Below are 12,298 nucleotides of genomic sequence, written 5' to 3'. Positions count from 1 at the left end.
AATCTTTAACATTCTATAACTTGTCAATTTTTTTCTTTGTTTATTAATGCTATTCTTTCAATCTTTGTTTTTCTTTTTGCAGTGTTTTAATACCTTATTGAAACTACAAACTCATATCCACAGTGGTCTCATGTTGACAGATTGCATATTTTGAAAGCTTGAGGTATTTTATGATGAAACATGCCATGTGGAAATTCTGAAGCATAAATTCTGCCAAACACCTGAATAAAGAATTCCTCACCTGGTATGTAAGAGATCTCACCACCACCATGACAAACCAGGAAAAATGGGCCCACCTCAGCCCCTCAGAATTTTCCCAGCTTCAGAAATATGCTGAATGTAAGTATTCATATTGATAATATGATTTGACTTGGTATTTGCACAAAACAACATATTATTTACTTATAAATAAAAACAGATTATAAATTCCATTCAGCATTGGGATAAATATGTGTGTCTTGTATTTTCAAGTAAGTGGATTTGAAACTACCTGTTTGGCATGTGAAAAAGGAACAGGTGAACCTAAATATTAAATCTAGAAGAAAAGGAACTAGAATGTAAGATGCAAAACTGAACTTGGAAACACTCCTGCTGTAATAGATGTGAAGCAACGGATAAGACAGTTTGGGAGAACGGAGACTGGTGAGTCTGTAACCAAGGAGAAGGATAAGCAGAAGTAAGAGGATAAGTGAGATTTTTTTTTTCCTGCATAACATTTCAAAAAAATTGGGAGTAGGGAGTCATAGATATATCATGGCACTGAAATTAGAGGTTGTAAAAGAAAGAGAAGGTGTCAGAACCTTACACCACGTTGTTTAGTGCGTGTATTGATACAAAACATAGGTCGTGGTAATTCGGTTTATAGCATGCAATTTTTAAATATGATAAGCTTCTTTACACATACACAGTACAATTGTATTTATTTATTGTTTTTATGATGGATTTTCAAAAATTGGTCTGTTTCACAAATTGAGTTTAACAATAAATCTGGGTAGCAACTGTGTCAAGGTGTTGAAGAGAGAAAATGAAGCAACTCATAAATAGGCAGCAAAAGGCTAGGGGCATGGTGAGTAGAGAAAGATTATGCAGGGAATGTCATAAGAATGGTGAGTGGGAGAGAATAAAATGCAAGAACTGGAAAGCGAAAAAGAACCAATAGCATGCAGTAGTGAAAGAGGCAAAACTGGAGCAGCTGGAGATGCTTATGTAGAGAATTGGGGCTGGTAGGAGAGAAGTGTCAGGAATGAATTGAATCATGTTATGAAGAAGAGGCAGAGAAAAGGACTAAACTCACATGCGGGATTGGACTAATAAGAAACAGATATGTGAGTGAATGATAACACTCACATTTATGGGGTACGTATTATAAGTCAGGAACAGTAACAAACAATGTGTATTATCTGAAAAGGCCAATTTCATCGGTTTTCCAGAGTCTTCCTAACTGGAGGGCTGAAGTGTTCTGGGTGAGGTTATCAGAGTGCTGGTGGGTGTTTGTAAGGAAGATGTGAACCTGTGCAAGAACCTGTAAGTTTTCTCCGTCAATAGTGGTAAAAACACAGTAACTGTCAAATGCAGGGGGGAATCAGAAATTGTTGACATCAAAGTGTGGTCCTCGTGCTCAAAAACTGTTTGGAGCCATGGAAAGCACAGTTCATCTACATTTCACCTGAAGACAGTTTAGCCCAGGATGGCTGAATTCTTGTCCACATGTGTATACTCAATAATAAAATTGGCTAAAAAATGATTTACCTATGTTTTCTAATTTCTATATGCTCTTTACTGTTGTGTTATATCCAATAATTAATTAAATATTTCTGAACATCTTCTTTAGGGAGAGTATTCTGCTTGGAATGGTAGGAAATGCAGATATGAACAGATACGGACCCTCCCTTCTTTGGAATTTACAGTTTAATGAAGGCTAGAAACTAATGGATAAATGACTCTATATCTAGGTAAAATATAATCTAAGTGCTGCAAGCAAAGTTTAGGAATCTGTAGGGGTATAGTATGAAGCTAGAGATGGAAAAAGGGAAGGCTTCATGGAAGAAGTAGAACTTGAAATGAATCTTAAAAAATAGATTTAAGGTAAATACAGAAAAAAATGATATAAATTAAAAAAAAATTGAGCATATATTTGAGGAAGTGAGCCACATTTAGCCATACCACAAATTGGAGTAAGTGGAGTTAAGGCTGTAAAAATGAGACTGAATTAAAATATGTAATGCTCAACTTGAGTTAGGCAGTGAAGAGTAATTGTAGGATGTAAAGGGTAGGGTGACATGAACAATGCCATGCTCCAAGAAGCTTAATTTGCAAATATGAGAATAATATATGAGACAAAGAGATTGAAGTTAGGCCAGTGGGCTACTGGAATAGACTTAAAAACGTGAATGGTGAAAGATGACCAGAAAAGCATAGATTCAAATATTATATTGTTAAAATTAGTGGAAGAGAGCTTGGGTGATGATAAAATATGAGAATTGAGAGAGAGAGAGAAAGGCAGAGAGAGACAGAGTTCTAAAATTTAGCTGTAAAAATTTGACTTGGAGGACAGGAGAATTTGGTGACATAATCTCCCAAGTAAAATAAGCATATTGGTTCATTTAGGTTATGTTGAACTTAGCTGGATTATTAAAATATATTTTCCAGTGTTTGGGTACTTACAGGAAACATGCCTATGGAAGCACTAGTATACAATAAATTATTGCCATGATAGCTAAATTATTATCTAGAATAAGTTTTGCTCAGCTATTCAAATTCCATTTGAACTGATAAACAGAATTTCATACTAAGGTATTAAATATATTATAGGCTGCTACTTTTATTTTATTGTCTAAGGAATATGGGGGTACATTTAATTATATCATTAAAATGCTTGATTTAGTAATAAATTTACAGAAATACCTGAGACAAGTGGTAATAAAAATTGTCATAAATGTAAGTTGTAACCTATTGAAACAAAGATTAATGGGCATTCAATAAACTGGTAGTGAGTAGTGACACAGGGTCTATAAGAACATTATTAAAATGAATTTTATGAGAAGACAAATTAGCTGTGAAGGAAATAAACAGTGCTGATTCCATGATCATTAGACTTACTACTCTTTTTTAACTAACCAAGACAGTGATGAAAAGTGCTAGACCTACTCCTCTAAGAAGTTTCCTGTATAATTAAATAGCAAAGAATATTATGATTAGGATGTATCTTTGTGTAATAAATTGCCATTGTCAAAACATAACTGGAAACAAACTTATTATCCTGAAGGTTATAAAAGTGGTATATTTTCCATGCTATGCAGTACAAGTGATCAGTTTATCAGCAGCATTTAAGGATAAGATCTTTCATGTTGCAGTGCATTGATGGCAAAGTGACATTCCTCTGTAGTCTATTAGAAAAGTGATATATTAGATTTTAATTGCTTTCTTGATTTTAATTGTTTTGTAACTTTCAATAAGACATTGTTTATATGTATTAAATGACTAAATGTTTAAAAAGTTATTAATTTAAGTTTCAGATTGCACCATGCTAAAATTATATGTGATATATTTCAAATAAGTGTTCTATACCCTTTTGGGGAATGGTGTGGGGTTGTCGAATTCTTGATTGAAATGAATGAGCTCATAAAACCCGTATCCCGCAAAACCAAATCATTCAATGTTCGACTTAGATAATGCCATAAAGATCTCTTCCTCAAGTTATCTGATCTTGAGTTTTCTCCACAATTGCCACAATATGTCGTGTCTTATTCTGTTTAGGCTGTACCACAGACTGGGTGACTTATAAACAACAGAAATTTATTTCTCATAGTTCTGGAGGCTGGAAGTTTGAGATTAGGGTGCCAGTGTGGATTCTGCTAAGGGTCCTCCTCTGGGCTGCAAACTGCCAGCTTCTCCTTGTATTCTCACATGGTAGAAGGAACAAGAGAGGAGCAGCAAGCTCTCCTGGGATACTTAGAAGGGCACTAATCCAGTTCATCAGGGCTTTACCCTCAGGACCTCATCTAATCCTATTTACCTCCCACAGACCCCTCATATTGCAAGGTAGCGTTTCAACGTATGCATTAGGGGAGGCAAGATTTTAGTCTGTTGCACCCTGCAACTGTATATGTTGTTTCCATTTCTAGGCCTTCCTTATAATTAATTGGGGAAAAGTAGAGTGAGGTTGGCACAGCATTCCTGGCTGGGCAGCTAGCACACAGACAGCTGTGTTCAAATCCTGGTCCCACCATATTTTAGAAGTCTGACTTCCAAAAGTTATATAACATCTCTGTGTCCCAGTTTTCATACTTGAAAAAGGGAAAAAATAATCAATATGTTGAATGTTGTACGTTTTAAATTGAATGAGTCAATATATGTCAAGTAATGAGAACAGTGCCCAGGGAGTTGCAAATAATATAACTGTTTACAGTTATTTTAATAGAGAGAGAGTGAGTGTTATGTTGGCTGTTTGAACATATTGTTGATGATCAAGTTATAAAATGCCACATTTTGGAGCATTAAGAGCCAGTGCCTTTTTTTTTCTGCTATTAAGACCAAATTCTTCCCACAAGGTAGAAGCTCCTGGTGCTGTTGGCAGCCCCGGATCTGTGTTGTCCCCACAAATGCTGAGGGCAGCTCACGTGGAGCCTGCTGTGGCTGCCTATAGCATGCTGAGCCCTTGCTCCTGTTCAGGGTTTCAGGCTGAGTCACTCCATGGGAAGCATTTCCATTGATATGTGGGAGAGGAGTATAATTTTCTTCTCCACTCTTCATAAAAAGTCATCCAAACTGTTGTAAGATGGAGAGCTCTCACTCCTGCCGTGTAGAGAATTGAGCTTATCACGTGATTAGTTTGTCGCTGCTTCCTGCTGTGGTTCCAAGGCACAGCAAAGGGTTAAGAAACTCCAGATCTTTTCACGGGTAACAATATTTTCTATGTAAAATCTACACAGTATTTCCAAGTGATTCATTATCTGCCCACATATTGTCACTTAGGGTTAGCTTTTTATTTGCTATATATAAAGTGTGTGATATAGCATGTACCTTATTTTTGAAAAATACTGTGTTATTACAGTGGGAACACTTCCAAACTTTCATAAATTTCATACTGTTTATAACAGCTGGTATTGTAGAGAGTTGCAAAATTATATGATGAACGTGTTCTTTTCAATAAGGACCAATGTGCCCAATATTTTGACCTAGTGTACAGTTTCTTCCATTGGAGACAGGTGTGTGATACGGCTTCGTGGAAAGAGCACAGGCTTTGCAGGCAAACTAATATTTGACAGTGTTGAACCCCAGCCCCATCTTCGACTCATTAGCCGTGAGACCTTGGGAAGGTTACATATACTGCATGTGCCTCAGCTTTCTCATCTGGAAAAGCAGAGTTGCACCTCACAGTGTTCTAGGATTTAATGAGACAGTCATCATCATCATCATCAATAATAGATTGTTAGTGCCCTATTCTCAGTAATATGCAAGTATTAATGCACTTAATGCTCACAATAAGCTTCAGAGGAGGCAGATGATCCCTTTCAGGAAGATTACCTGGCCCGTCGCTGTGGCGGAATAAGTGCTAGCAAAGATCAAAACAGTAATAATTCATTTATATTCCTTACAAAGATCGCTTTGTTCATAAACAGGTTGTTAATCATGTTTCTAAACATGGGGAATCTGGAATCCAGGACTCAGGTCCTCTTATTTCCGTCAGCCACAGCCATCTCTCAAAGGGCTTCTGTGTACAAGACAGAGCAAAGAAACAAACCTTCTGACTATGGCTTTGGCCCCAAAATACCTTTCTGCTCTCTTTTCCTGCTACATTGCACAGGATGCTGTGTGAACCTCCATGATGCTTTGTCTCAAGTGGAGTCAGTTTTCATCATTCTACCCATGCTCCTTTCTCCGGTCTTTAGAACCTCCCTCACTCCTCCTTATGACAAACATGGGAGGGAAAAGAGAGGAAAATAAAATCAGGAAGCAATTGTAATAAAAAAAATTTTGCTAAAACCCTTTTCCATTTTAAGTAGCTTTCCTCTCCCAAGAAATTCCACCCTCTAGCATGATGATCTGTGTCTTTGAGGTGTGTTTTGTGCTTGATCCACACATGATGGGTTAAAGAGAGTGGAGGCAGAGACTAGACCTCCTCCCCTGTGCGTATTTAATTTATTGTTAAGCAGATTTAGATCACATGTTAGCCCTCTTTCTAATTTGTCCCACTGGGATTAGCTCTTACTTTTGTCCTAGGCCCTGTGCTACATGGGCTCTATTTTGGGAGGCCAAGCCTTCATGTTGATTTCTCTCATTGTACAAGACGGAAGAATAAATGGCACAGTCATTCAGCATAGTGGCTGAGAACACATAATTTGGTGTTAGATTAAACTGTGTTTGAATTTCACTGCTGTGATATGCACCTCATTTTCTTCACCTATGTCCTGGGATTGCAATGATGATTAAGTGTGAAGAGGCCTGTAAAGTGCTCAGAACTCTATCAGTTATTGTTTTGATGAGGATCATGATGGTGGTGACTGAGGTGGTTTAACATCAAATGAGGACTTTTTGTTCTTTAATTTTTGCCTACTCGCTTATACTACTGACATGGTGTGTCTTGACTTTGCCCTGACACTTGGTCTGAAATTGGAATCTGTGACTCTACTTTAGATAATACATGTCTCTCGTTTCCGACCCTGTTTCTTCTGATTCACATTGATTAACTCAGCAGTTCCTGGCTCTGACCCAGATTTTATTTCTGGAATGTATGTTGGCTGCATAATCTCTTTCGCCTCATCTCTGGCACTGGTTCCTGTTAGTTGTACTGTTTCAGACTGAGTTTTCTGTTGGTGGCTTCTCTGGGTCCATAAACCTTAAGTTTTTTAATATGTAAATCTTGAAGTAGTAAAAGAAAGTATTAACTATGAATGTTAATTTTCTATTATTTTAGAATCCTAAAAATAATCTTCAATGATTTTGAAACATCTATTTTTTTTTCAAATTTTCAAACTTGCTCCCAAACCATAAATTAACATTTATGGTCAAACAAACTTAAATATTGAAGTTAGGACCTCTGCGAAGTATTTTGGTTGAAGTGGACCAAATTAGGTTATGACTGAAAAATTTACAAAATCACAGTGGTTTAACAAAACAGAAGTTTATTTCTTGCTCCTATTACATTTCCAAATCTGAATCAGCAAATGGTTTAATTTCATATTGTCCTTGATCAAGTCCCAGTCAGATGGAGCAGTCGTCACCTTTAAAAATTGGCAGATGCTATGACAGAGAGAAATAGACTTTGTGCATTGAGTGCTGGCTCTTAAGGCTTCTCCCTGATTTGTTATGCTGACGTTTCTTTGGCCAAAGCAATCCACATGACCACATCTAATTTCAAGGGAGTAGAGAAATGCATTCTTTCTGTCTGTCCAACATCGGGGGAGACCGAAATATTTGGTGAAAACTACTAATGTGGACAGTATCATGCAAGTAAAATACAACCTCCTATTAACTGTGGAACATTAAGCAAGTCATCAAAATCGCTTTAAGCTTCTGTTTCTTCACCTTACAAAATGAGGACAGTATTCCCCACCTGTAAATAATTACTCTTGTTCTTATTACTAAAATTAGTATAAATTGTAGCAAAAGTTATCACAAAGATTCATACAGATTAAATTATGTACTTCAACCTAATGCAGCTGTATATTAAAGGTTGTTATTCGCTAGAAGTTTCCTTAGATGCTACCATCCACATTATAGCAGGAAGTGCCCCCCCCCGCCCCCACGCATGCAAATATGAGTATGCAGACTAGAGGAACTTAATTTTACTCACTGGTCATTATTCAGCCAACAGTATTGAGTACCTGTTACTCTTAGGCATTATGCTTGGTTCTAGATCATACAGAAATAAATATCATAGTACTTTCAATCAAAGAGCTTAGTCTATTCAGAGACACAAATATCATGGCAAATGATGATAAAACAATGAAATACTTACTCCAGATATTATATCTGCCAGAATCTTTTAAATTGAAGTACAGTTGACATATAACATTGTATTAGTTTTAAGTGTATGACATAATGATTTGATATGTATTGCAAAATGATTACCACGATAAATTTAGTTAACATCCATCACCACACAGTTACAATTTTTTTTTCTTGTGAGAGAGAAGAGAACTTTTAAGAATGAGAACTTTTAAGATGCGCTGTCTTAGCAACTTTCAAATACACAATACAGCATTGTTAGCTATAGTCACTACGCTATACTTATAACTGGAGGTTTGTTCCTTTTGAACATCTTTACCCATTTCACCCCCTGCCCCTGGCCTTGGGGAACCACCATTCTGTTCTTTGTAATTTAAGTTTGGTAAGATTCCACATATAAGTGAGATTATACAGTATCTGTCTTTCTCTTTTCTGACTTATTTCACTTAGCATAATGCCCTCAAGGTCCACCCATGTTGTTGTCACAAATGGTAGGATGACCTTGTTTCTAATGGCTAAATTAGATACATATATATGTGTATATATATGCTATTGTTTCCTTGTCTTGGCTGTTGCAAATAATGCCGCAATGAAAATGAAGGTGCAGATATCTCTTCCGGATATTGATTTTATTTCTTTAAGGTATGTAACCAGAAGTGGCATTGCTGGAAAATATGGTAGTTCGATTTTTAAATTTTTGAAGACCCTCCATGCTGTTTCCCATACTGGCTGTACAAATTTACACTTCCATCAGCAGTATACAAGGTTCTTGTGTACCTCCTTGCCAATATTTATTTGTTACCTCTTATCTTTTTGATGATAGCCGTTCTGCTGGGTGTGAAGTGTTATCTCATTGTGACTTTGATTGGCATTTTCTTGATGATGAGTGATGTAGAGTACCCTTTCAGGTACTTATTGGTACATGATCTGCAAATAGACATCTTTCTCTGAGAGACTGGGTGTTTCAGTCCGTAGCTCTACGCTGTGCCCTGGGAGTCAGAAAGTTAAGAGCTGATTCACTGTTACACACTTGTGGGACCCCGGAACCTAAAGCCCACTGGCCGCCAGAGCCACGTCATCATGGGATGCATCCCGTGTGCGCAGCTGCAAAAGCTGGGGCACTAGACCTGTGTGCAAGCTCCCTTCTGCTGTATCAGGCAACCTGGAGGGAGGCAGGGGCAGAGAGAGCAAAGGTGGTGTCTGCCAGTCTCCCGTCTCTGGAGAGTATTGCAGTCAGCCCCTAACGTGTATTAAGGTAGATGCTTGCTCCTCGGGCCACAGCTATTAAGATAAGCGAATAGTCCTTTTTAATGGAAAGACTAGACACCTTTCCTATACAAAATCTTACATACTTTCCCCTGGAAGAAACTATTTTGCTCATTTTTTTTTTCCTGGATTACTGGTACATTTATTTATTTATTTTAAAGCTCTTTATTGGAATTCAATTGCTTTACATTGTTGGGCCAGTTTTCATTTTGCTCACTTAAAATTCTATTACATTCCATGATCTCCTCCCTATGGTACTGATCACATTAATATATATCTATATCTACATCTCTCTATCTGTGTACAGACATCTGATAAGCAATACATGATAAATTCTCATTTTGAAATCTGAGCATTACAGATTTTAATCTGCCTCTGCACTGGATCTGGGGCCTTAGCCACAGTGAGTCTGCCTGAGCCGTTAAGAACAGTTTCTCAGTTCCCTGTAGCCTTGTGAGTCTCTTGGACACAAGCACCATTAGCTTTCAAAGCTAGCTGTTTTGGAGCCCCATCTCTCAGGTAGAAGTATTCAAAGTTGAAGCACCGTAGGTGGGGTTGAAACCCTTGGCTCCTCGGGGAGAAGCTGGGAGTTGTGAGTCCCCTCCTGGTTTTGTGTCACCACAGTGGAAGTGGGGTTCATGGCAAGATTGTGCCTCAAGCTCTCTTACCTATTTTGATGTGGGGTTTTTCTTGTTTGCCCTATGCATAGGGGTCGCTCATGGTCACCTCGTTTGTGGAGTTCTTTCAGGGGGAATTGTTTCATACGTAGCTGTACATTTGGTGCGTCCCTGGGAGGAGGTGAGTTCAGGAGCCTCCTGTGTCACCATCTTGAACCTAAACCTATGCAAGACTCTCCAAGAGCTTTTAATGCTTCTTCATGTGGATAGGTATTCAAAGGGGAGTGGAATTGTAATTTTAATTGAAAGTATTGAATGGGGTTAAAAAAAAAAGCAGAGAAACTCCAAATAGGTATCAGAGCATGTGCTGAGGCATGAAAGAAAGTGACACGTTAGGGAAGAATTGGAAACATGTGCTGGTGTCTGTACATGTCTGTGTCTGAGCGTGTATGTGTGCACACAGACACGTGCATAAACACTGAGGACAAGACTGAAGGATTCATCAACAGTCATAAAATATGGATCTGTGAATGCATTAGTAAAATATTGCCTATCAACATATAGTCATTGGGAGAAATTAAAGATATTGAGTGGAAAAGAAGAGAGGCAGAGAGAATATGTATAAGCTACTCTTGATAGACTCTTAGCCGTGAAAAAAAATAGGATCATAGCTAAATTTAATAAAATAAAAAGAGAGCTTTTATTCTTTCACATAGGAAAGACATGTTTATAGGGAACAAGTGGGGCAGCATGTAAAGAGAAAAACTTGGTGATGAAAGATTCCAAGCTTATGGCCAAATCTAGATTTTTGTTTTGCTTCTATTCGGTTTTCTTAAGTCCTTCTCTACTGTTTATTTCCTTAATGTATTAGTTTTGACCGTTAGCAAGTTACATAACCTTTCTAAAGTTTAATTTTCTCTACTGTGTAATTAAGAAAATAATAAAGCCTACTCACAAGAATGTTGTACGACTCAAATAAAATAGTACATGTGGAAATGCTTTGTAAACTACAAACCACCAGATGTAAGTTAATTATTGCTTTCATTGTTTAATGTTCTGAGTTATCTTTCTACTATTTCTTCTCTTTTTCAATAGTTCAGTATCTGTGCTTCTCCCAAATACACATTTCTAATTTTATTATTCATTGAATTTTACAGTTTGCTTCTATGAGATGACACGAGAAACACCATCCTACTTCTTGTGGCCCAATTTTCCGCATTTTATCTTCAAATCCTTCAGTCTCTTTCAAAGCCTTGCCTAGGCATCTTCAGATGCAAGGATTATTTTCTTATACCCCAATATGTATTTTATAAGGAAGAAAATTGCCAAGACTGTGGGTCTGAAATCTTACCCTGCTTACAATGTAAGAAGTTATTTTGTTGCAGCACTTCATGATGCTAGAAGAAGACGTAAGACCCCTGGGTCAGAGAGAGAGGACTTTATTAATCAAGTCACAGAAAATGTCATGTACCTCATGCTTTTATTGGCTCCCCTACCTTAGTTTTCATAGGGAAACATGAAAGGGCCAGGTGACCTTTGCACAAGCAGTGAGTTGAGTCATAGGAGAACTCCAGATTTAGGGAATCTGAATGTTTTATAATAGACAGTAAACAAACCTGCCTTTTGCTCAAAAGAGGGTCACAATCTGTGTCTCTCAAGGTTTTTCACTCCAAAAACATCCTGGAAATGATAGTTTGGAAAAAAAAAAAAGTAGTAGTGTGCACCTCTGCTTGTAAAACCTGCAGAAACATGAAAGAAACATTGAGAATTGTCTCCCAATAAGCTTTAATGGTCTTTACCACCATAATCAGTAGCCCAGAGGTTCATGAAAACACGTATTTTCCCACCAGGTTGCCTTTCAGTCCAAATAAAGCCAGATTCAGATTTGTGCCCAGAAGTCTCCTTCTCTTGGTCTCTAATTCCTCTTCTTTCCCTGTGCCCTACCATTAGGTTTTCCAATCCATCCTATTTGTGCCCTACTTTTCAAGCTAGGAGACTCACCTACTTTTCTATATTCATCCAGGGAGGATGAAGGGGAATCCATTTAGTTACAGCTATTTTAGAGTCTACCATGAAAAATAAGCTTAATTCTTACATTTTATTTTAAAAAGTAAGTCTCTAAAAACACATTTACACACACCCACAGACAGACACGCACCTTTTTCTTACAAGTAACAATCGCCATTAACTTATTTTTCAGTGCTTTATTATAGATTGAATACAGAAAGGAAGGATCTGGGAGAAGGGGACAGTAACTCCTCTTCAGAGTCTTCCCTTTTGTTGAATGCTTGGAGAACTCCTTGCAATTGAAAGAACGTGGAGGGTCCTGTCCCATGTCATAAGTGCCTTTGAAGCAGAATGTGTTACTATTTGAGTTTCTACAGCTGCCAAATGATAAATGACTTCTAGATTTTTTATGGCTTAGTTTCTTACTAGATTAGGTTAATACACTGTCCCTTGAAACC

General features: G+C 37.5%; 1 protein-coding gene across 6 annotated transcripts in view; it reads left to right on the top strand.

Annotated features, from left to right (window-relative positions):
• Positions 1-269: 269 nt before the first annotated feature.
• The window catches only part of DGKB (diacylglycerol kinase beta), a 623,008-nt gene continuing 610,979 nt past the window's right edge, over positions 270-12,298 (top strand). For all 6 annotated transcript variants that reach the window (XM_057731678.1, XM_057731674.1, XM_057731676.1 and 3 more), the window contains exon 1: positions 270-339. In XM_057731678.1, the coding sequence (XP_057587661.1) occupies positions 270-339 (70 nt within the window). The remainder of the gene's footprint in view (positions 340-12,298) is intronic.

Source organism: Hippopotamus amphibius, chromosome 4 (assembly GCF_030028045.1).
Source record: "Hippopotamus amphibius kiboko isolate mHipAmp2 chromosome 4, mHipAmp2.hap2, whole genome shotgun sequence".
Taxonomy (NCBI): Eukaryota; Metazoa; Chordata; class Mammalia; order Artiodactyla; family Hippopotamidae; genus Hippopotamus; species Hippopotamus amphibius.
This window is presented reverse-complemented; position numbering and strand designations above follow the sequence as displayed.